This window comes from Scyliorhinus canicula, chromosome 17, assembly GCF_902713615.1.
Source record: "Scyliorhinus canicula chromosome 17, sScyCan1.1, whole genome shotgun sequence".
NCBI lineage: Eukaryota > Metazoa > Chordata > Chondrichthyes > Carcharhiniformes > Scyliorhinidae > Scyliorhinus > Scyliorhinus canicula.
The window spans coordinates 92,233,529-92,259,736 of record NC_052162.1 but is presented as its reverse complement, the minus strand read 5'-3'; the positions used below and the strand labels follow the sequence as shown (position 1 = coordinate 92,259,736).

General features: G+C 50.1%; 1 protein-coding gene across 1 annotated transcript in view; it reads left to right on the top strand.

The window, feature by feature from the left end:
- Positions 1 to 26,208, top strand: part of LOC119951480 (sodium- and chloride-dependent neutral and basic amino acid transporter B(0+)-like) — a 90,629-nt gene that overhangs the window by 32,638 nt on the left and 31,783 nt on the right. Inside the window, exon 5 of the mRNA XM_038774690.1 lies at positions 5,561 to 5,701. Within this exon, the coding sequence (XP_038630618.1) occupies positions 5,561 to 5,701 (141 nt within the window). The remainder of the gene's footprint in view (positions 1 to 5,560; positions 5,702 to 26,208) is intronic.

Here is a 26,208-nt window from a genome sequence, read left to right as displayed (position 1 = left end):
TTCATCACAGACTCTAAAAGATTTTATGAATGATTATCATTTTCAAACAGTTCATGATTGAAATATAAATGCTTAAAAATGATTTAGCGGCAGAGTATATGAAGGCTGACTCACGATTCATTAAAGGCTACAGGTGTTTCTGCATGAATACAGGTCAGACCTTCACTAATGCCCAAATAACAAACAACGCAAAATCAGATGTGCTGGATCACAAAAGAGAGAATCTTCCACAATCATCGAGAAGCTGAAAACCATCACTCAGATCAAGGAAGGAGCATCACACCTTTCTACAAGGCCACTTACATATTGTTATGATTTCCATGGATACCAATAATGGCAAAGAAACAAGCTTCCCAAATGATCCCAACTGAAAAAGCCGATGGACAAGGTTTCACTTTTTAAAGCTTTTACTGTAACAATGAAATCAAAATCAACATGAACGAAACAGAACTCAACAAGAAAATTGTTTTGAGTAGAAACTGGAAATTACACTTTCAATGTCAACAAACCTTCATAATTCCTCTGGATATTTGGCATTAATCTCAGCCATAAAATCATTCATTCAAAACTCTACCTTCCTCACAAAGAATTCCAGCTCTTCTTCCTCCACGATTTAGCCCAATCGCCACCTGGCACCAACACACAACCAATTCAAGATCCATCAGCACAGCCTTCACCAAAGTGGCACATGTCTGCAGATCTTCTTCACTTACGATGATCTTTATGGTGTGGTTTCACAAATGTTATCTTCCAGCAACAGAAAAAAATTAACTGCAAAAAAATGTGTGTTTGCTAATTCCAGCTCCTCGCCCAGCCTCTGCATTCTCCAGACTACCTGTGCATACTATTGAGTCATATAAGATCAGACAGCTTTGTGTCTACAGTTTCTCCAGAAACCTGAAGTTCCCATTTCTGTTCCTATTTCTGATTCTGTTTCTGTTTTAGTTTGCCTAGATATCTGAATGTTCAGCTTCCTTTTCAGGTGAGGTCAGACCATACCAAAAAGAAAATCTAGTAAAATCTAGTTCGTAGAAAGTTTGTAAAATCATAAAGTTTAAAAGAGTTCAGATCATGCTTCAGAAGTAACAGTTCCCCTTTTGTCAAACTTCACAGTTATACATGTTGTCTTTACAAAACCACAAACACTTAACCAATAAAAGAAAGTCAAGAAAATGTGACAAGTAGAATTCAATTTGTGTTAATTATCTATATCCTAATTTTCTTCCAAATTGTGCATTTTGCTCCTGGTTGATCTACTTTCTCTCAGTCTTCTTAAAATATATCCTTTTCTGTTTGAATAATTTTTATGGTTATTTTATTTCCTTCTTTAAAATATTGTATACCAGATTAATATTCCACATATTCCATTTCAAGATCTGCGTTAAATAGTGTATAATTTTGCCACAGGTTAACATTTGTGAGAGTTCCCAAGGTTTTGCATTTGTTTGGTCTGGATTATTTTGTCAAGGTCAATACTGAATTGATACCAACTGCACTGGACTGAAACTCATGGGGAGATTTACACCCCTTCTTACCATTTCGAAGAAGCAATTTCTATTGCTTTTCCTTGGAGTCAGACATTAAAATATCATCCAGGTTGTCTTTGGGGCTAATTTTAGAACTTATACTTGAAGAACAAATTCGGAACCATTCTACTCAAATTTAACTCCTGGGCTGGGATTCTCCCTTACCCAGCGGGGCAGGGGTGAACCACTCCAGCGTTGGGCCGCCCCAAAGGTGCGGAAGTCTCCACACCTTTAGGGGCCAAGCCCTAACATTGAGAACCTAGGCCTTGCCGGAGCGTCAGCGGCTGCTGACGTCATCCCCGCTCATGCGCAGGGGAGGGGGTCACTTCCGCCTCCACCATGGTGAAGACCATGATGAAGGCGGAAGGAAAAGAGTGCCCCCACGGCACAGGCCTGCCCGCCAATCGGTGGGCCCCGATCGCGGGCTGGGCCACCCCCGGGGCCAGATCGCCATGCGCCCCCTCCAGGACCTCGGATCCCACCAGCGCTGCCTGCTCCCGATGGTACGGTAGGTCGTTTGATCCACGCCGGCAGGAGAAGCATGACAGCGGCGGGACTTCGGCCCATTGTGGGCCGGAGAATCGCCGGGGGGGGCACGCCGACTGGCGCGGAGCGATTCCCGCCCCCGCCGAATCTCCGGTGCCGGAGAATTTGGGACACGTCTGGGGACAGGATTGACGACGGCCCCTGGCGAATCCCACCCCTGGTCTCCATTTTCATCCATCTCTGACTTATTCTTAAATTCCAAGTTTTTGAAAAAGATTTCAGCCAATCAATCATCCAAATTGTGTTCCACAACAACTGAATTCACCTCATCTTGTTTAAATTCAGGAGGATTTTAGCTGTAAATTATTTTCTCCAATCTAACCATTCAATTTGGCTTTCTAGGAAACATAGATTTTATTCTGCCTCTTCTTGCAACTCTTTTTTTATGCTCTTTAGGTCCTTTAAGAGCTTCATGGATGTCATTTTGATATTCAATTTAAAACGCTTCATCATTCTTTTTATTTAGTTCATTAATTTTACAAACTTCATCCTGTCTTGCATTATCCCACCGACCTTGAGTTTTTCCTCATTAGGCCTTGGCAAAAGCTACTGATTCTTCTTTCCGAAGTTTTCATTTGAACTAAAGAGCATGTATTTTTCCTGCATTTTGAAGCTGTTTTGGTTGCTCTATATCATCAATTTTTCCTCTTTAGCTGCAATGCCATTTTTAAATTATCAAGGAGATTTCCAACTCTTCTGTTGCATCTTTAAGAATCCAATTAACAGATTCACCAGATTGATTCTCTCTAATTCAAAAGCTTCATTCCAATACCACTGAAGATGCCAAAACCTCATTACCTAGGGAAATAATTTCCTAACAAAAATCGGAAATAGGTAATGAATTGGTAAATTAGTATTAGCACCAACAGTAATAGGACCAGTGACCAAGGCGTACTTTAAATTAATCCTAAGAATGGAAATAGTAAATAACGTCCATCAATATCCTGCACCAATTCCTTTGCCTTCTGTTAATTATCTGGAAAAAATGCATGTCACTTGCCAACATCATCAACTGTGCTATCCTTCCGTGACTCAGAGGACAAATTTGGGGTTACTTTACCCTCAAACAGAAAGGATTTATAGTTTCCTGCATCTGTAAATATGGTGAAGCTACCTGCTTATCGTGAGTTCCACCCAATAAGACAGTATTTCCTGAAGGGACACCTTGCAACCGGATAAATGCTATAGTCTTGTTCTTCCACTTCCAGCAATTAGCCTTCACATGACCTTTTTTATGACAAGTATGGCATGTTCACTTCCTTGAACTAAATTTGTCTTCGGGACTTTCTCTTTTACTAACCTGAGGAGTGCCTGCAAATTAATATTGGCTAGAGAATTACTCGAGTCAGATCATGAATTCACTATCAAACCTATCTCTCTTTTTGTCCAGGAGTTTCCAATCTGAAGCATGTTTGAGAGTCAATTCATAGTAACCTGTACCACTGTGGCTTTGGATATTTTACAAACTTTATGTTTCCCCAGATGGGATCTTTGTTGAGACCTTCCAGCTGTTTTTGCCAGCAGTATCTTTGGTCCCATTGAAGGTGACCCCCCACCCCATAGGTTTCCCGGTGGTGTGGAGTGGATTCAATGGGATATCCCATATTGACAGCGATAGAACCATAAGGTCCTTCACTGGTCAATGGCATGTTACTCCCACTGTTGAGAAAAACTGTGCGAGGAGACCAGAGAATCTCTCCCCTTATTCCCAAAGGAATACTCTTTTTGAATTCTTCCATCAAAATCACTTTGTTAATGTCCTCAAAGACTTGTGCGATCTTCAAAAATCTATACTATTAATCACACATCATTCCTTTCTCTCCAGCATTTTTCAATTAAGTTTGGCCCCATTTCTTTTTCAAATTTCAAAACTTCTCCATATAGACCTCTGGTGCCAACTCATATCCATTGAGAAAAACAGTCATCTTGCTGCTTCCATCAAGGAAACCTAAAATCATCACCATCCCAATAGTCAAGTCGCAAAACCTGTGTGTCTTCGATAATTTCTGACGGTTGGTTCCATCATGATTTGTACCAACCATCAGAAAACATCTCTGACAAATGAAGAATATCTTGCTGTTTGACAGTTTTTCAGATAATCTGTTAATAGTGAGATGAGAGCATCAAATGTATCCATCTATAGATAACCACAACGTCAGAATTCAATCCCTTGACCAAAGCATCGTGTTGCCCCAGTACACCTGTTTTTCAGGAGTTGGGGGGGGTCATATCTGGGATGTCCCCAGTGTATGCAGGAGAGGCATCGGGAATCCCCATGCAAGCACCACATGGCAATTACCCAAGAAGTTTAAAAGGCCATTTCCTTGAACCTAGAACCCTCCTACACTGATTTAAATCAGAGACTAAGAGAGTTTGAGCCATCCAAAGCACCCCTTTGAACACCTGAGTAACTCTGGTACTGGGCTGCCCACCATCCCCCCATGCCCCATTGAACTACTAATTAGCCACCCCCACCCTGCCGACAACTAGCATACAAACAAAATATAAACATATGGACAAGGAGCAGGAGGATGCCATTCGGCCCTTCGGGCCTGCTCCGTCATTGAATAAGATCATGGCTGATCAGACAGTAACCTCAAATCTGCACATTGCGTACCCCAAATAACTTATCACCCCCATGTTTAATAAGAATCGAAGCACCTCTACCTTAAAAATATTCAAAGACTCCATCCCATCCGACCAACTACCCTCTCAGTCCCCCAGCCCCCACCTAATTTTCCCCTCATTTCTCTTAACATGGGAAAGGAAACCTACCAATGCAGCTGTTCCTGGAAAGATGAGTTAGTTGACTGTATCGAAAATCCCTGGGGACGCATCCTGGCTGCTGCATTCAAGACAGAAACCCAAAGTGACAACATGGAGGGTTGAGAAGTCTTCGCTGAACAAGATATACCTGAGAGTGAGTAGAGAGTTACGAACTGCAATGGTACAATTTCCAAAATCTAAACAAGTGCAGGTGTATAAGTAAAACCAAAGTCAATGCATGGCTAAATATCGACACCCAAGCTGATAGCAATGAAACAATGATCAAATGTTCAACAGTGTAATAGACCAAAACCCTAAAGTCAACCAGCAACAATCTTGAAGAGCATGGTGACAAGAGCGATAAGGCTGAGACTGAGCCCTTGTTTTCACTTCTGTTGCCAAAGGAAATAAATAACATCTAATTTATGGGTATAGATTGTCTGCATTTTGTTTTTTGTTTTTTTCTGGACTTGTGCTTTCGAAAGGAGCTCTTTCTCGCTCCGTTCCACCTTTAACACAGTCTCATCGTGTGGGACCTGTGGACCACATTATAGTGGCATCTTGGTATCTACCTTTTGTGTAGTTATAGCCTCTCCAATCGATTTCTGCTTCATTCTCTGCTTTGATTACAATCTGGTCAGTTTGCCATTCAGTTGGATTCAATGCTGTAAATGTTGTACCAGTAATGCAGGAAATTCTAACAAGCTCCTCTCCCTGTTCAGGTGGTTTATTTCACTGCGACGTTCCCTTATGTGGTTCTGACCATACTCCTGATCCGAGGTCTTACCCTGGAGGGAGCCTATAAAGGAATTGAATTCTACATTGGAAGCCAGTCGGACTTCTCCAAACTGGCTGATGCTGAGGTAAATTAAATATAATTGACTGATTTTCAAGTGTATTGCTTAGTTGAATTATTTAATGTTTCACTTCAATTTCATTCTTCTTTCTGCTTTAAATCCTGACCTTTTCTTTTGGATTCTTGTTTAAAGGAGGCACAACAAGTTTCAGATATTGCCAAATTTTAACTGAAACTTTGTGGTGAATTCAAATGAGTTGGCTTTTATCATGATGTGCGCAGGAGAGAAAGGATGGCAAGAGGAGAGATAGAGTGACAGGGAATGGGATGGAATGGAATTCTTTCCTCAATGCTGCCTTCTTTCTGACCTTGGAACAGATTCTGTAATCAGATTTTCAGCTGGAATTTCTTATTCACCGATGGGATTAATATCGGCCGACAATTGGCTGTAGCTGGGGGATGAATGGTGCCTGCTCCGAATTTATTCTTGTCCTTATTACAATCCCAGACCAGACCCCAACAGTGGCTAGGATACTGGACTGAACACGGGGTCGAGATTCTCCGCAAATGCGGAGAATCGTAAAGGCTGCCGTGGGACAGGCCATACAAAACGGCGAGCGGCGATTCGTGGGGCGGGATTCTCCGACCCCACGCAGGGTCCGAGAATTGGCGGGAAGCGGCGTTATTTCCGCTCCCGCAGGTTTTCGAATTCTCCCGCCGGTAAAAAACCGGCGTTGTGCAAATCCCGTCGGCAGCCTATGAAAACAGCTGGCGCCGGCGGGATTTCATTTTATTTGCACTGACCTGAAATCTCCGGCCCGGATGGGCCGAAGTCCCGCCGACGTGGCCACGGGTCACGTCGGCGAAAATCACAGTTGATTTAAAACGGCGTCAACCATTGATGATGGTTGACGCCGTTCAGTGTCGGGGGTGGGTTGAGGCATTGGGGGGGGGGGGGTGGGTTGCGGCCATCGGGGGGTTGCGGCCATCGGGGGAGTGGGTTGCAGCATCGGGGGAGTGGGTTGCGGCCATCGGGGGAGTGGGTTGCGGCCATCGGGGGAGTGGGTAGCGGCCATCGGGGGAGTGGGTAGCGGCCATCGGGGGAGTGGGTTGCGGCCATCGGGGGAGTGGGTAGCGGCCATCGGGGGAGTGGGTAGCGGCCATCGGGGGAGTGGGTAGCGGCCATCGGGGGAGTGGGTAGCGGCCATTGGGGGAGTGGGTTGCAGCATCGGGGGGGTGGGTTGCGGCCATCGGGGGAGTGGGTTGCGGCCATCGGGGGAGTGGGTAGCGGCCATCGGGGGAGTGGGTTGCGGCCATCGGGGGAGTGGGTAGCGGCTATCGGGGGAGTGGGTTGCGGCCATCGGGGGAGTGGGTAGCGGCCATCGGGGGAGTTGCGGCCATCGGGGGGGTTTGGGGGCAGCGGCGGGCAGAGAGGGGGGGGGCGACGGATGCCCGGGGCCAACGCACCGTCGCCCCCCCCCCCTCTGTACGCCGCTGCCCCCTACCCTAACCACCCCCCCCCTCACCACCCCTACCTCCCTCCAACGCCCCTACCCCCCTCCCCACCACCCCTACCCCCCTCCAACGCCGCCCCCCATCTCTCGCAACGCCGCAACCCCCCCCCCTCAACGCCGGGTCCCCCCCCCTCAACGCCGAGTCCCCCCCCCTCAACGCCGGCACCCCCCACCCTCAACGCCGCAACCCACACCCCGTCCCCCTCCCTCTGAAGGCCGGTACCCACACCCCCCCCCTCTCTCCTCCTCCCCCCCTTCCTTCCTCCTCCCCCCCTTCCTCCCCCCCTTCCTTCCTCCTCCCCCCATTCCTTCCTCCTCCCCCCCTTCCTTCCTCCGTTAGTGGGGGGGGGGGGAGTGCGGCGTTTGTGGGGGGTGGGTGCGGCGTTGGAGTGGGGTAGGGGTGGTGAAGGGGGTAGGGGTGGTGAGGGGAGGGGGTTGGGGTAGGGGCAGCGGCGTGCTGAGGAGGGGGACGACGGATGCCCGGGGCCAACGCACCGTCGCCCCCCCTCTGCACGCAGCTGCCCCTACCCCAACCCCCTCCCCTCACCACCCCTACCCCCTTCACCACCCCTACCCCCCTCCAACGCCGCACCCCCCCCCCCTAACAGAGGAAGGAAAGGGGGGGAGGAGGAGAGAGGGGGGAGGAGGAGAGAGGGGGGGGAGGAGGAGGAGAGAGGGGGGGGAGGAGGAGGAGAGAGGGGGGGGGAGGAGGAGGAGAGAGGGGGGGAGGAGGAGGAGAGAGGGGGGAGGAGGAGGAGAGAGGGGGAGGAGGAGGAGAGAGGGGGGAGGAGGAGGAGAGAGGGGGGGGGAGGAGGAGGAGAGAGGGGGGGGAGGAGGAGGAGAGAGGGGGGGTGTGGGTACCGGCCTTCAGAGGGAGGGGGACAGGGTGTGGGTACCGGCATTGAGGGGGTTGTGGGTACCGGCATTAAGGGGGAGGGGGACCCGGCGTTGGGGGAGGGGGGGGGACCCGGCGTTGAGGGGGGGGGGGACCCGGCGTTGAGGGGGGGGGGACCCGGCGTTGAGGGGGGGGGGACCCGGCGTTGAGGGGGGGTGGGGGGGGACCCGGCGTTGAGGGGGGGGGGGGACCCGGCGTTGAGGGGGGGGGGGGGACCCGGCGTTGAGGGGGAGGGGGGACCCGGCGTTGGAGGGGGGTAGGGGTGGTGGGGAGGGAGGTAGGGGTGGTGAGGGGGGTGGAGGTAGGGGTGGTGAGGGGGGGTGGAGGTAGGGGTGGTGAGGGGGGGGTTGGGGTAGGGGGCAGCGGCGTACAGAGGGGGGGGCGACGGTGCGTTGGCCCCGGCCATCCGTCGCCCCCCCCTCTCTGCCCGCCGCTGCCCCCAAACCCCCCCCCCCAAATGCCGGAACACACCCCCCCCCCCAACTGCCGGAACACACCCCCCCCCCCCCAACTGCCGGAACACACACCCCCCCCCCAACTGCCGGACACACACCCCCCCCCCCCCAACTGCCGGAACACACACCCCCCCCCCAACTGCCGGAACACACACACACCCCCCCCCCCCCAACTGCCGGAACACACACACCCCCCCCCCCCAACTGCCGGAACACACACACACACCCCCCCCCCCAACTGCCGGAACGAACACACCACCCCCCCCCCCCCCCCCCCCCAAACTGCCAGGTCTGTCTCTCTCTCTCCTCCTTATCCTCCAAAAGACGCCGGGTCTCACCACTTCCGCAGCTGGAGAAACTGACGCGTATCGCGTCAGTCAGCTGCTAGCCCCTCCGGGAACGGAGAATAGCGGCCTTAAAGAAGGCCCCGGCGCCGGAGTGATTAACACCGATTTTTTTCGCAGGCAACCCGCGTTACGAAGGGCTACGGAGAATCCCGCCCGTGGTGTGGGTTAGGCGTGGGAGGTGGGGCGGGAGAATAGCTGGAGGGCGTGAAAAATGTCGGGAGGCCCTCCCGCTATTCTCCCACCTGGCGTGGGGGGCGGAGAATCGCGCCCCCAATTTTTTACTTTATTTGTAAGACTGCATGGGAAGATTGATTCGCTCCAGGAGTGATTGTGTGAAGAAATAGGACTTGGTTATTTTTAAAACAAATCTTTAATGAATGCAATGTTAAACTTTTTAACTTCACACCCGAAAAGAACAGCTTACAATTTACATCTTAAACACAACTACTCAATTTCCCATTAAACATCACTGGTGTTAACCAAGTGGTAGACAGACCTGTTGACTCGCAGTGTACATGGCAGGTAAAAGAGTGCAGCCTGCTTGTGGCCTCCTGGGGATGGGGAGCCCGTCATTCAAAGTCATTCGGTGTCTGATCAAGGGACACAGCATTGGGTAGGATGGGCCCACTGAGAGCCACCCCCTGCACTTGCTGTCGAAGCTTCTCCACCCTTCCTGCCAAGAGCCCCACCCAGTGTTAAGTAATGGGTTAAGAGACATTGGAATTAGTTGTCTCATTTATGTTAAATGTTCAATGATTGTCTCATTTATGTTAAGTGTTCAATGATTGACACTGATATGTAAAGGGGCTTCAGGTGGACTCTGGATCTTGTGATGTGATGATTGAATTTAGTGCAGAGTCTGTTAAAGTGGGGCAGCACGGTGGCGCAGTGGGTTAGCCCTGCAGCCTCACAGCGCCGAGGTCCCAGGTTCGATCCCGGCTCTGGGTCACTGTCTGTGTGGAGTTTGCACATTCTCCCCGTGTTTGTGTGGGTTTCGCCCCCACAACCCAAAGATGTGCAGGCTAGGTGGATTGGCCACGCTAAATTGCCCCTTAATTGGAAAAAATTAATTGGATACTCTAATTTAAAAAAAAAAGAGTCTGTTAAAGTGAAATAAAGGTGTTTGTGAAAAGGAGCTGGACTTTTGTCTCTTCATACCACAGCATCCATTCGTTTAACAATGGTAGCAGAGGACCGTTGCTGTGTAAATGTGAATGGTTGAAAGATACAATTTTTCCAGATCAAACCAAGGAGTGAAAAAAAAGGGGATATATGGCTGAACCCAGTGCTTTCTGAGCTGGAGTTGGAAGAGTTAGACTCAGAAGAAGGTCTGGCGACTTTATTACTTTATATGGATAAGATTTATAAGAAAGATGACTTGTTAAGTGCGTATGAAGCATAGTCGGATTTTGATAAGTTCCAGAAAATGGATTTATCTATGGAAGACTATATAATGGAATTTGGCAGACTTTATAAAAGGCTGCAGAAACACAGGCTGGAATTTCCACAGTCTGTGTTGGCCTTTAAATTACTTGACTGTGCTAGAGTGAACAACATGGATAGGCTCTTGGTTTTGACAGGAGTTCAGTTTATGGATAACGATACCTTATTCAAACAGATGACAACAGCTTTAAAAAGATTTTTGGGGAAACATTCAATTCCAATGGCTCTGATGACCCAAATAGGTCAGCCTGCAATAAGGCAGAATATGGAAGATACACTACTAACAGGATGGCGAAATCGTATGGCTATGAACAGGCCTCAAGACTATAAAAGGAGACCGAGACATGGAAATTATGAAAGCAGAAACCCAGTTAGAACCTACAATAGGAGGATGAACCCCAGAAATGAACGGGGCATGATAAATCGATGTTTTCGATGGGACTCTCAATACCATTATGCTTTCAACTGTCCAACTCGTTATGATAGAGTATTTGAAGCGACACATGACACAGAAGAGCCTGAAGAGGAAAAAGATAGTGACCAGAAAGAATGCATTGTCCTATTAACAAGCTGTTTAATGCCGGCAATGAGGGTGTTGGTTGCAGAATCTTTTAACTGTGCTGTATTGGACAGTGGCTGCACATCTACTGTGTGTGGGATTGACTGGTTAAAATGTTATCTGGACTCATTGGATGCTGAAAATCGTAACAAGGTTAAGGAATTTAAAAGTTCCACAAGTTTCAGGTTTGGGGATGATAATACTCTGAAGTCGCTGAAAAGAGTGGTGATCCCTTGCAATATTACTGGAGTGAATCATTTTATTAGCACGGATGTTGTATCAAGTGAGATACCTTTGCTTCTGAGCAGACCGTCGATGAAGAATGCACACATGAAGCTGAATATGGAACAGGATAAGGCAACAGTTTTTGGAAAGACGGTGGACTTACAATTTACACAGTCAGGACATTACTGTATTCCATTATTGACAAATAATGTTTCAAGTAGAGTGTTTAAGGATGTGTTAATGGCAGTAGATAATGCGACTTTAGCTGGTAAAAAAGCTTATTGTAGTAAAACTGCATAAGCAATTTGCACATCCATCTCCTCGGAGGCTGAAAAATTTATTAAAGGATACAGGGGTAAGGGATGACGACTATTCTAAGCTGATAGAACAGGTTAGTGATCGCTGTGAAGTTTGCAGGAAGTACAGAAGGACACCAGCACGACCGATAGTAACCCTACCTTTGGCCAGGGATTTTAATGACTTTGTGGCCATGGACCTTAAGATCTGGGATAAAGCAAATAATATATTTATTTTGCATTTTGTAGATTTAGCAACCAGGTTTAGTCAATCAACGATTGTACGAAGTAAAGAAATGAGAGTAATTTTGGATAAAATTGTGGGAAAATGGATTGGGACAGGAATGGGTCCACCAGCAAAAATCTTTATGGACAATGGGGGAGAATTTGCAAATGATGAGTTTAGGGATATGTGTGAAAACATGAATATCAGAGTTATGAACACGGCTGCAGAAAGCCCGTTTAGTAATGGTGTCTGCGAAAGAAATCATGCTGTTATCAATGACATACTTCAGAAAATTTTGGGAGATCGACCAAACTGCACGCTAAATTCAGCTTTAGCATGGGCGGTACATGCAAAGAATTCATTGCAGATGGTTGGGGGCTGTAGTCCTTATCAATTAGTGTTTGGTAGAAATCCTACAATTCCCTCCATTTTGGATGACCAGCCTCCAGCTTGGGAAGGGACTACAATTAGCTCAGGTTTTGCTGAACATTTAAATGCGTTACATCGCAGTAGAAAAACTTTTTTGGAAGCAGAAGTCTCTGAAAGAATTCGCGGAGCTTTAAGACATAATGTACGGCCATCAGATGCCGTTTTTCAGCAAGGAGACATGGTATACTATAAGAGAGACAATTCTAATGAATGGAAAGGCCCAGGGAAGATCATAGGCATAGATGGCAAAACATTTAGTTTGCAACATGGTAATCAAATTGTTAGGGTACATTCATCAAGGATAATGGGTACCGATTACAAATTTTCAAATTTAGACAGAGCAGACAGACATGACGAGGAACCAGAGTCATCTGGTACGCACGTGTTACAGAACTATGAGGACCAGTTAACTGATATGTACAGGGTTTCTGTAGAGGAACACGACACTTCTGATAAATTAGATCAGGCCATTTTTCCGAAAGGGCAACTGCCAAAGGTTGGTACAAAAGTGACATACTTGCCTGAAGGGTCTAGTCAATGGAAAGATGCAACTGTTATTAGTAGAGAAGTGAATGCCACTGGAAAGTATAAACATTGGTTGAATGTACAGCATTCAGGGGAGGAAGTTAAGACAATGGATTGGGAAAATGAAGTTCAAAAATGGAGGGCACAGAAACGCAATGCCAGTTCAGATAGTACATCGGATAGTGAACAGGTCTGCAGGAAAAGGTCGAGAACTATTGAAAGGACATCCCGCTACAGAAGAGAAAGATCAAGCAGTAGCAGTACAGAACGTGATACCAGGCAGGAAAGGGGATGTAATTTATCAAGATCTCGGAACAGGAGTAAGACTATGAATACTAATAGAAGTAGAAGCCCACATGCACGTGAGATTTTGGTGGCTTCAAATAAATTAGATGAAAAAGTTATCAAAGATGCTAAACAGCAAGAATTGCGTAGTTGGAGTGAATTTGGGGTATACACGGAAGTACTGGATAGGGGACAAAAAGCTCTATCCCACAGATGGATTTGTACAGAAAAGGTTCTTCCAGATGGAACTTATAAGGCAAAGGCCAGGCTTGTGGCAAGGGGATTTGAAGAAAACTTAGACGATCAGGACTTAAGGGTAGATTCACCTACAGCAGGAAAGGTTATTTTAAAGATCTTCTTGGCTCTATTAGCCACAAAGGCATGGGAATGCAAATCCGTAGATATAAAAGCTGCCTTTTTGCAGGGGCATCAGCTCCAAAGAGATATTTTTCTCTGTCCTCCTAAAGAAGCAGCTAACACAGAAGGGGTACTGTGGAAGTTGAACAAATGTGTATCTGGATTAAATGATGCATCTAGAGTATGGTACTTTTCGGTAAGGTCAGTCTTGTTAAAGTTAGGCTGTTGCCAGTTGAAAGCAGATCCTGCAATGTTTTATTGGCATTATAAAGGAAATCTTGCTGGCATCATGATGCATGTTGATGATTTTTTGTGGGGTGGGAGTAGTGATTTTTGAAGCCATTGTAATTTCTGGTTTGAGGAAAGAATTCAGGGTTTGAAGTCAGGCTTCAGGTGCATTTAAATACATTGGTTTAGAAATCGGACAGACTAAGTTAGGGGCAACTTTACGTCAGCAATCTTACTTGGAAAGCATCAGCCCAATAGCAATTAGTTGTGGCCGGGTTTCACAAAAAGACGCAATGGTTTCGGAGATAGAAAAAGAGCAGCTGCGAAGTTTAATTGGGCAACTGAACTGGTTAGGAAGACAGACTAGACCGGACGTGAGTTTTGATATTTTAGAGTTGAGTACAAAGATGAATGATCCCAAAGTGAAGACATAATAAGAGCAAATAAAGTGTTGGCCAAACTAGAAATGCAGGAGTGTGTTTTGAAGTTCCCTGTATTAGGTGACCTTAGGCATTTGAAACTCATAGTTTATAGTGATGCATCCTATGCAAATTTATGTGATGGAGTTCAAGCGCAGGAGGTTTTATCATTTTCCTTTTGGGGAACAATGGTAAATGTTGCCCTCTAGTGTGGGGAACAAAGAAAATAAGGAGAGTGGTCAAAAGCACTTTGGCTGCTGAGACATTAAGCTCAGTGGAAGCGGTGGATATGGCCTTTTACATAAGTCAGATACTGACAGAAATTTTGGGATTAGGGTATTTGGGTAATATGCCTATTGACTGTCACATTGACAATAAATCGCTGTGGGAAAATGTGCACTCTACAAAAAGTGTCAATGAAAAGAGGTTACGGATAGACATCGCAAATTTAAAGCAGATGTTGGGCAGAGGGAAAATAACAAAAATTAAATGGGTTGACAGTAGCTATCAACTGTCAGACTGTTTTACGAAAAGAGGGGCCAGTTCACAGAAACTTTTAGATATTGTGAATGAAGGGCGCCTGTTTCTGTGAATGTTTTTTTTCCTTCTACTTAAAAAAAAGAGGAATCGTGTGTGTTTTAGTTTCTTGAAATTTTAGTTTCTTGAAATGTTGTTTTCACCTAATTGTTTTTTTTTCTCCAAGGAAGGGGAGACTGTTAAGTAATGGGTTAAGAGACATTCCAATTAGTTGTCTCATTTATGTTAAGTGTTCAATGATTGACACTGATATGTAAAGGGGCTTCAGGTGGACTCTGGATCTGGTGATGTGATGATTGAGTTTAGTACAGAGTCTGTTAAAGTGAAATAAAGGTGTTTGTGAAAAGGAACTGGACCTTTGTCTCTTCATACCACAGCATCCATTCGTTTAACATCCCGTAAAATCCCTTGCACTATTACATACATCTGCCCGGAGCATCCTCCATCCTGGAATTCTGGCTGGCATTGTTAGGGTAATTGTACATTCTGAATTCTCCCTCAGTGTACCCAGATAGATGCGGGCCCATCGCGGGCCGGAGACATCGCGGGACGGAGAATTCGGGTGGCCCCGGCGGCCATTGAGTCGTGCCGGACACCGCCATTCTCCGAGGCGGGCGGCACGACTCACGCTGGGCCGGTTTTTGGGGAGGCGGGAGAATTGGGAGGATGGCGGGGGAGGGATTCACTCTGACCCCCGGCGATTCTCCCACCCGGCGGGGGTGTCGGAGAATCCCGCCCCATGACATAGTGCCATTCCCCTGCCTTCTCCCCAGTACCCCTGCACAATGATTACTTGATTAAAAAACATCTAATGCCCGCATGAATGCCTCAATTGAAACTACATCCACCACACTTCTAGGCAGTGCATTCCAGACCCGAGCCACTCGCTGTGTGAAAAAGGTTTTTCTCACATCAGGTTTGCTTCATTTGCAAATCACTTTAAATCTGTGCCTTCTTGTTCTTGATAATTTTACGAGTGGAAACAGTTGCTCCCCATCTACTCTGTCCAGCCCCCTCATGATTTTGAACATCTTTATCAAATCTCCTTTGAAAATTCTTCTCACCAAGGACAACAGTCGCAACCTCACCAATCTATTCTCATAACTGAAGTTTCTCAACCCGGAACTATTCTTGTCAACCTCTTCTGCACTTCCTCCAGTGCATTTACATCCTTCCTATGGCATGTCGCCCAGAAATGTGCTCAATATTCAGGCTGAGACTAGTGTTTTGTATGAGCTCAGAATGACACACTTGTTCTTTTACACTGTGCCCCTGTTAATAAAGCGCAGAATATAGTTGGCGGGATTCTCCGGTTAGCCAGCTGAGTTTTCCTGCTCGGCAGTCCTCCGCCGGCAGGGGGATTCTTTGTTCCTGCAGCCGGCCAATAGGGAAACCCACGGGCATGGGTGACCTGCCAGCAGACCGGAGGATTCTTCCGACAGAGAATTTTGTTCAGTATGTTTTATTAACTGCTCCCTCCACCCGTCCTACCACCTTCAATGATGTTTGAACTTATACACCCAGGTCCCTTTTTTCCTACCCTCCTTAATAATTGTACCCCCTATTTTATTTTGGCTCTTCATGATCTTCCTAACAAAATTCATCACCTCATACTTCATGCTGAATTTCATCTGCCACACATCTACCCACTCCACCAACTTGTGTCTTGTCGTTTTGAAGTTCTACACTGTCCTCCTTACAATGCACAATACTTCCAAGTTTTGGATCATTTGCAAACTTTGGAATTGCCCTGTGCACACTAAGATCGAGATCAGTAATACATATCAGGAAAAGCAAGGGTCCCAACACCAACCCCAGGGCAACAATACCACAATAAACCTCCCTCCAGCCTGAAACATAATCATTGACCAGAACTCTCTGCTTCTTATTAATCAGCCAATTTTGTATCCATGTTGCTGCTGTCCTTTTATCATTTCTCACAAGTCTGTTGTGTGGCACTCTGTCGAATGCCTTCTGAAAGTCCATGGGCGCGATTCTCCGCTGCCCACGACGGGTCGGAGAATAGCGGGAGGGCCTTCCCGACAATTTTCACGGCCTCCCGCTATTCTCCGCCCCCTCCGGCCGCCCCCCGACACGAATCGTTGCTCGCCGTTCTTTACGGCGAACAGCGATTCTCCGCAGGCCGATATGCCGAATACCGCGAAGATTACGGCCGTTTTCATGGCCGCGATCACACCTGCTTTCAGCGTTCGTGAAAACAGCCGCAAAGTGCCCGTCCCGGACAACCATGGCACCAATTGGCACGGCCGCACCATGGCCGTGCCAAGGGTGGCATGGGCCTGCGATCGGTGGGCATCGATCATGGGCAGCGGGTCCGATACACTTTCGCTATTTGTTCTTCCGCCGACACGCGGACTGATCCTGCGGGGCGGCTGAGGGGCATGACGGCCCGCGCATGCGCGGCTGACGTCATTGTGCGCATCAGCCACCGTGACTCTTGGCGGGCGGAGTTAGCGACGTTTGCTAACTCTGCATCGCCGTGATTCCCCCGGCCCCGATACTATCCCCGCCCGGGGGGAGAATCGGGTCCCGGGACGGAGCTCCGAGGCTGGCGTGAAACACGGCCAGTTTCACACACGCCGGATTTGCGGAGAATCGCGCCCCCAGTTACCAGAACAGCAAATTATCCTCATCGACCCTTTCTGTTACTTCATCAAAACACTCCAGGGGCGGGATTCTCCGTTTCGGAGACTAACTGTTGACGCCGGCGCAGAATTCATGGATTCCACGACAGCGAAGCTGGGGCCGCACTTGGACCAATTCTGCTACTGCTAAGGAGCTAGAACATGGAACACAATCGATTCCAATGAGAAATGATGCCGGATTCGCCAGTTGCAGGATTGACATTCAGGAGGCTGACACGTTGACGCTGCATATACACACTTCACTCCCCACACACACACCACCTCAACCAACAAGGTGGCAGCAAGGAGAACAGCTCCACTCTGGACCGATGCTGAGCTGGAGACGCACCTGGGCTTGGTGGAGGAGAGATAGTTGAGCCATTATCCCGGCCTGGGATGGAGGCTGCCAGCCGCTACCATTCATTGTGCCTGGGCGCAGGTGGCAGAGGTGGTCAGCGCGTGGGCAACACTGTTCAGACAGGCCAGCAGTGCCGAAAAACTGCACAACCTCCTCAGAGTGACAAGGGTGACTTGGCAGCACTGTGACCCTGGCACCTTCTCCTGTTACACACACCCATGACCCTACCCCCATCCCATACAGAGGGTGGGCTAATCCCCACCCTGCACCACATGTCAGCACCCATACCGGCTGCCATGGACAGGTGCCCTGGCCACTGAGGCCACCCACTGCCCACCCACTGTGTTTTTCTGTTTGCTACCCCCCCATCACCCCCCCCCCAAGAATAGGCAGCCAACAACGTTCAGGAGTGGTAGAAGACTGGAAGGGGACCGCCGGACATGCGGACCCTGACCATGGCAGAGCAGAGGGACCTGGGCATGCTTGGTGGCCCGGAGGAAAGGGAGGTCGCCAGGGAGGAGTTCAGCCATGGGCGAGGAAGTGAGACCCTGTTGTGTTGCAGTTCCCCCATGACACATGTATCAACCGCCCCCCACACCACCCTCACACCACCCTCACCATCACGCTCACCTCCCACACCACTCTTGCCCCCACACCACCCCCACTCTCACACCCCAACAAGCTTACTGTTGTGTTCTTTGATCCAACTGTTTTAATGGTGTTGCCCTTTCTAAACCACAGTGTGTCTAAACTCGTATATGGCGGACAAATTACTATGAGACTCAATTTATAAAGCAGAACAACATTTATTCACGTGCACACAATGGTTATGGTTATCCAATCACACACTCTGAATCATAGGTTACACTATACACCAATAGTTCCAAGATCTTAACTAAACTTGGCAGTAACCGACAAGTGCAGGCAGATACAGGCTGTTATCTTTAGTCCCAGTATTGTAGTCTCAGTTAGTTGGTTATCAATCTTGCTCTCTTCTAGCTCTGGTCTTCCTTCTGTTGGTAGTGTGGATGGTCTCCTTTGTTGGCCGGTGGAAGTCACCGTTGTTAGTTACTGCTGCTCAAGGGAAAGAATGGATCCGTGCAGTAACTTTTATCTTGTTTGAATTTCGTGACTCTTTTGGTGGGCGGTCTTTGGGTCATTTGTCGAGCAATTGATCAGGGCTCGATCAGCCAGAATGATAAAGTCCAATCGGGGCTGTCGCATCAATTTTGGGGTGGGCACTCAGTGGCCATACTTGAAGGTGTTGAATGCATGTAAGCTTTACAAATAAGGAAGCTAGGTGCCGCTGTGTCTGGTAAATGAGTGCAAAGCTGGTTTAGCTCAGTCATTCCCTGGGTGACTAGCATCTGGGCAAGGTGGCACCCTGGCACTGCTGATACAACCCGGTCACCTTGGCACAACAAGCCTGGTATCCTGGGTGCCAAGGTGGTATTCTACCCATCCAAGGGGTGGGATTCTCCCTTCTGGGGACTAAGTCCCCATGCCCGCTGGAAAATGGCGGGAATCACTCCGGACTTTTTCCTAGAAAGTCTGGGGTAATTCTCCGTCTTCAAGGGGTCTAGCAGGGCACCAGCATGCGTCCCGCAGCTCCGGCTGCCAGCGGGGCCCAGCAATTAGCATGTGCACGGCAGCCGGACGCAGGTCCATGTATATGCGCGGATGCCGTCTTTGCGCCGCCCTCCACGCAACATAGCGGAGCGCTACAGGGATCCGGCGCGGAGGAACATCGGCCCCTATCGGAATAAGCGCGCCCACCGATCGGTAGCCACCAATCGTGAGCCTGGCCACCATGGAGGCTCCCACCTCCGGATCCCCCCCCGCCCACGGGTTCAATTCCCGTACCAGCTGAGAATTCTGAATTCTCCCCCTGTGTATCCGAACAGGTGCCGGAATGCGGTGACTGGGGGCTTTTCACAGTAACTTCATTGCAGTGTTAATGTAAGCCTACTTGTGACAATAAAAAGTTTATTATTATTAATTGTGATTCTATTGATCCTGTTGGTGGCCTGGAGATAGGCCATTACTAATGTTATTCACATCAACCTGTGAAATCGTTTGAAGTCTGCAAAGTCTTTTTCTGTAGCTTTATTTGATCTGCTCCTGCAGCCTGCTTGTCCATATGTTTGACCACTTTTCCCAGCATCCCTTGCTGGATGCCATGCTAGGTGGCTACAATGATGTACACAGAACATCTAGTTATTTAACTAGAAAGATAATATATTAACACACATGTGGAAAGATAACACGGGAACTATAATATAGACAAAGGCTACTAAATAAATTCAGTGAATTCTCCTGGAGCTACTCTAAGTGTGACTATCCTGTTGTACATCTTACTACCAACTCGCCTGTATCTCGAGTCACCTGCTGGCCGTAGGTCAACTTTGTCTCTTCTTGTTTTTCAGCCAATTTCGTCCTGCCTTCTACATTGCTACCTTTAAGTGTTCTACACTCCTGGTACCATCTTGCGTCTGTGATCCAACCATTTTTAACACACACCATAAAGTTAACTCAGTCAGTGGGTTCCTCTATGTGCTTGATTACTTCTAGATTAGGGCAGCACGGTAGCATGGTGGTTAGCATAAATGCTTCACAGCTCCAGGGTCCCAGGTTCGATTCCCGGCTGGGTCACTGTCTGTGCGGAGTCTGCACGTCCTCCCCGTGTGTGCGTGGGTTTCCTCCGGGTGCTCCGGTTTCCTCCCACAGTCCAAAGATGTGCGGGTTAGGTGGATTGGCCATGCTAAATTGCCCGTAGTGTCCTAAAAAGTAAGGTTAAGGGGGGGGTGTTGGGTTACGGGTATAGGTTGGATATGTGGGTTTGAGAAGGGTGATCATGGCTCGGCACAACATTGAGGGCCGAACGGTTCTATGTTCTAGATCCGTCATTCTGTGTAATTCGACCTTCAGTTTGTCCATTAGCGGGGCAGGTACACGTCTCAGTGTGTACATGACTGGCTCCGCATTCTTCTTCAACTGGATGCTGTACGTAAATCGTCAAGTGCCAAAGCATTGAAATACCTCCAGAAAGTCCTTATTATGGACTCTACCGATGCATTTTGGCAAGATGCCATGCTTTATGCAGTGTACACCCTCTGAATGAGCCCAAGTTCTTCACACGGCTCCACTGCTATGAGTGAATCGTGCTCCGTCTCCGCTGTGGAGAATGTGATCATGCACGCCCTGTCCTTGACAGTCACTGCGAGCTCACATGCTCCTAATGTTGTGATTGGATGACCATTATAGTCCTTCATCAGCACTGATCTTCGGGCCATTTTTGGCTTGATTTTCAGTCGTTGTGATCCTGGTAAAATGATCAGATTGGCCTTCGCCTCCGTGTCGAGCCTGTATCTGATTAGCATGTCATTAATGAATAGAGGAATCATCCACCTATCTTCTATGACCTGTGCATCCGCATTACTGTTGCTGCAAATGGTGGAAAAAATATTTACCACCTTGGCAGGTCAGACTATTCGTGTCCTCTGTCAAAATCATGTTCACAGAGGGTAGCACGGTGGCGCAGTGGGTAGCATTGCTGCCTCACGGCGCTGAGGTCCCAGGTTCAATCCTGGCTCTGGGTCACTGCCCGTTTGGAGTTTGCACATTCTCCCCGTGTTTGCGTGGGTTTCGCCCCCACATCCAAAAGATGTGCAGAGTAGGTGGATTGGCCACGCTAAATTGCCCCTTAATTGGAAAAAATGAATTGGGTACTCTAAATTTACAAAAATAAAAAAAAATAAAAAAATAAAATCATGTGCACAGCAGCTAGGTCATCGATGCATATCCCATTTTCCACACTGAACCGTCCTGATTGGTCAACCATTGGACGTGTGGAACATCGCCAGGCAAAGCGACCTATTCGTCCTCACTTGCAGCAGATTTTTCCAAGAACGGGAGATCGTCGTGGCAAATGTCGACTGCCGCATTGCTGGGACAAAATAGCGGATCCGACCGGCTGCTCAAAATGGCCACCCACGCTGCGACCACGTTTCATTTTGACTGCGTCACAGTGCACTCAAGGCTGCCACCTGCACTGAGACCATGGGCGGGATTCTCCCCTACCCGGCGCGACGGGGGGTCCCGGCGTAGGGGAGTGGCGCCAACCACTCCCGGGTCGGGCCTCCCCAAAGGTGGGGAACCCCGGGCGATTCTCTGACCTTGCTGGGGGTCGGAGAATTTCGCCCCTTGTTTCTTTTTTGACTATGTCACAGTGCTTATGGCATCTGCTGCCTGTTTGGCACCAATATGTTGCATGTTGAACATTTTAACCTGCTGTGCAGCTCGCTCACTTGTATGGCAGATGTTGATGGCGTTTTCTAATTTCAGGTCCGCTTCCCTCAATGACCTGAAAATGAATGAAAATGAAAATCGCTTATTGTCACAAGTAGGCTTCAAATGAAGTTACTGTGAAAATCCCCTAGTCGCCACATTCTGGCATCTGTTCGGGGAGGCTGGTACGGGAACCTCTCACTAACTTTGTCATTTGATACGCCGAACACTATCTGATCACGGATCATAGACGAGTTTAGAGTGCGCCTTTAATCGCAAGTTGGTAACAAAAGAAACAACAGATTCACCTGCTTTTAGTGAATGCATTCAAAATATATAACTTTCAAATGTTTAAGGCGGATTCTCCGCACCCGCGAAAAATCGCGGGGATACGTCGGGAAATGGACCCTTCTCGACCGTCGTAAAACGCGCCTGTTTTTTACGACAACTTCGCGATTTTTTGCGGGTGCGGAGAATCCGCCTTAAACATTTGAAAGTTATATATTTTGAACGCATTCACTAAAAGCAGGTGAATCTGTTGTTTCTTTTGTTACCAACTTGCGATTAAAGGCGCACTCTAAACGTTATATATTTTGAACGCATCTCCCACAACATCCATCATCCCAGAGACACTCACCCCGGCGGGCCTATTTAGTCAAGAGTCTCCTGGGTCACAGTCTGTTTGCACATCACAGCTGAGCAGGTACAGCAGGTGGAGGTCGGAGCAACCGAGGGCTCGGACTCGTGGAGTCAAGACCAGGCCCAACATGCAGCTGGCTCCCAAACGTTTTCGGAGTTCCTGGAGTTTCTCAACCCACCCGCACAGCCGATGCCTCAAGAAACCCAGGGAGACAATGACGGGATGAGGGCTGTCTTCCAGACTCTGCAGACGCTGTTAGAGGAGTCGAACCGCGTCCATGGGCAGGGATTGGTGCCGTTCTTGGCAGAGACCCAGGCCGACACCGCACGGATGGCATCCGCGGTGGAGGCAATGGGTCAGGTTATGCAAGGAGGTGGGGTTAATGTGCACGCGTCATCCTCGGCCCTGGACAGGGTTGCCCTCTCACAGGCAGCAATGTGCCAGAGGCAAAACAACATTGCCGGCGCCCTGTAGGCCTTGGCCCAGTCTCACCAGGTCATGGCCCAGTCGCAGCAGTCAGTCGCCGAGAGCATCAACTGCCTGACACATGTGCTGGATGGTGTCGTGCACTCACAGTTCGAGGTCGCACAGTCCCTGGCGGGAATGTCTAACTCCCTGGACTCCGTGTCTGCAAACCTTCGGATCCTGGTCGATACCGTTGCAGGCCTCCAGGACTGGCAGCACCAGGTGTCGGTGGTGCGACGGGGCACCTCCCCGCTCGCACCTCTGTCCCAAAGTGAGGCCCGGGGGCCACCGGGCTCCCCGAGGGAGGAGGAGGTTTCGGGGCCCGTCCCATTAAGTCCATCACGGGACGTCCCGGAATTCTCGGCCTCCCCCCGTCCCATCCCTGGTTCATCGGGTGGGCAGCAGGCAGAGCAGGGTGGCACAATGTCACCCGAGACGCCCGCAGAGCAGCCTGGCCCATCAAGGCCGGGTCGCTCCAGGAAACGCTTGGCCAAGGAGAAACGAGTCGAGGGGGGGGCGATTTGCAGCAGTCCTCCTCCACTCCTGCTGTATCATCTGGGGAATCACTTAGACGTAGTGGTAGGGCCCGTAAGGCAACTAAGATAGACACTGAGTAAGTTGGCACGGTTGAAGGGCACAGTTTAGTTGTAGGGGCTAGGGCACCTGTAAATAATTGTTAACATTAAACAAACTGTTCCACATTACTTGTAATACCGTGTGATTGTTCCACAGCCACAGGAATCGTGATGGTGACCGAGTGTCGCTGGGGTTGACAAACGGTGAAACTTCGGTGCCGGGTGTGCAGTCCCTGCCCCTACCCCCCTCCCACAGCTAGCCCACGCGGGCACTTGATAGAGTGTCCGTGACGATCTCAGCGGCCACCAAGGTGGATGGTTCAGCTATTGCCAGGGGTCAGACTCTCTCTAACAATTCTGAGCTCACAGCTCTCCGCAGAGCGGGCTGTCATCATTCCACATGGCACTGATCACACCCGCTGACACAGCCATCAATGTTGTGCCATACCATCTGGACCCAGTGGTAAGGGTGATGTCCAAGTGGAGCAGTGTACACTGAGAGGGGGTTGGGGGGGGGGGGGGGGGGGGGGGGGGGGTTGTGTTGGTGGAAGTTGTGTGTTGACCCTCTGCACGACTAGCGATGCAGGTGGTGGTTTGGTGTTCAGCGGGGACGTCACATGCGACGCGAGAACCATGCTGCCACCAAGGCGTCGCGTGCCCGCCGTCCTCGCCGGGTCCGTTGTGCCGCCTCCTGGACATCACCAGCACCTGGGTCGTGGCTGCGTGCTGCGCCTGCCACTCCGCCAGCCTCCTCCTCCTCCTCCTCCCTCTCCTCCTCCTCCTCCTCCTCCTCCTCTGTGCTGGCACCACTGCCACTTGCTTCTCCCTCCGCCTCCTGCAGCAGGTCATCTCCCCTCTGCATCGCGATGTTGTGCAGCGCACAGCAGACCACAACAATGCGAGCGACCCTGTCGGCCTGGTACTGCAGGGCCCCTCCTGAGCAGTCCAGGCACCTGAATCTCATCTTCAGGAGGCCAAGGCAGCGCTCCACCATACCCCTGTTTGCTTCATGGGCCTCGTTGTATCGTGTTTCCGCATTGGTCTGAGGCCTCCGTATAGGCGTCATCAGCCAAGACCTCAGCGGATAACCCCTGTCGCCTAGCAACCAGCCCCTCAGCCGGGGGGGACGTCCCTCAAACATCGCAGGGATGAACGACTGCGCCAGTATGTAGGAGTCATGCACACTCCCTGGGAACCTTGCACAGACGATCATGATCCTCATGTGGGGGTCGCATACCACCTGGATATTCATGGAGTATGTCCCCCTTCTGTTTGTGAACACCTCCCTGTCCCCTGCAGGCGGGCGCATGGGGACGTGAACACAATCGATTGCCCCCTGCACCCTCGGTATCCCGGCCACGCTGGTAAATCCACGAGCTCGTGAGTCTTGACTTGCTTGGTCCTCGGGAAAGGTGATGTAGCGGTCCGCGATGGCATAGAGGGCGTCGGTCACATCCCGGATGCACCTGTGCACCGATGACTGGGAGATCCCAGACACGTCCCCGCTCGGAGACTGGAAGGAGCCGGTAGCATAGAAGTTAAGAGCGACCGTCACCTTGATGGCAACCGGGATCGCGTGTCCTCCCCCCGTTCCACGTGGGGCGAGGTGCGCCACGAGGTGACAGATATGTATCACCGTCTGCCTACTCAGCTGGAGTCTCCTCCTGCAGGTGATGTCAGTCATTGTTAGGAAAGAGACACGGACACGGTACACCCTTAGCCTTGGTCGTCGCCCCTGGCGTCGTGGCTGCACCCTCACTCTCTCATCCTCCCCCTCCTCCTCCTCCTACCATGCTGCTCGACGACTGGCAACTCCTCGGCCCTTCCCTCTGCTGCTGCAGCTGGCCCTGCATCCACTGCGGGTTGTGGGTGTGGATGCTGCTGCATCACCAAATGCAGTGCAGCGGCCCCAACCACTGCGCAGAACATAGCCGTTCTGTTCACATACATTGTGCTAACCTACAGAAGGGTGGTGGGGGCAGAGAAACGGGACATGTTAGACGGAGGTTAGTCGACAACTCGGCAGCCGCCAGCCACGGGATACTTGTGTGTCCCAGTGGCCTGGTCGCGCTGCTGACACGCGGGCAGCCTAACCCCTGGTCACTTTTTTCATCCAACGGCCAGTAAACTATGTCCTCCTCACCGGTGCGTCAGTGGCCTGTGGCCGTAAGCCACAGGGGAACCAGCGGCCGTGTCCTCGTGACCGGCACGCCATGGCATGGTGGCAGACATTTTGTTACGGGGTTGGACGGCTCACTCGCTCACTCGCTACCTAACCCCCCCCCCCACTCCCACTCCCACTCCCCCCTCCATCTCCCCCACTGCCCTCTCCATCTCCCCCACCCCCCCGTCTCCCCCACTCCCCCCTCCATCTCCCCCACTGCCCCCCCCCCCCCCGTCTCCCCCACTGCCCCCCTCCGTCTCCCCCACTCCCCCCCCCCCTCCGTCTCCCCCACTGCCCTCTCCGTCTCCCCCAATCCCCCCTCCATCTCCCCCACTCCCCCCCGCTCTGGACCCCCCCTCCCGTTCTCAGGGATGCCTTCCCCGTTGTGGCCAGACTTGAGCGGTGCGCTGAGCGGTGCGCTGAGCGGTGCGCTGAGCGGTGCGCTGAGCGGTGCGCTAACCTCCTGGAAGCAGTCGTCAGCCAGCACGACTGGTTGACGAACTTAAAAAGCAGGTGTGTTTCACGCCGTGTAAACAGTGCGCGATTAAGTCGGGACTTCGGCCCATCCGGGCCGGTGAATAGCGGGGGGGGCAATTTGTTGCGATTCTGGTCGTGTCGGGGGCGTAATGGAGGCGTTTGGCGGGAATGGCGACTTGGAGTTTGTGCGGGGTTCGGAGAATAGCGGGAGGGCGTCGGACCA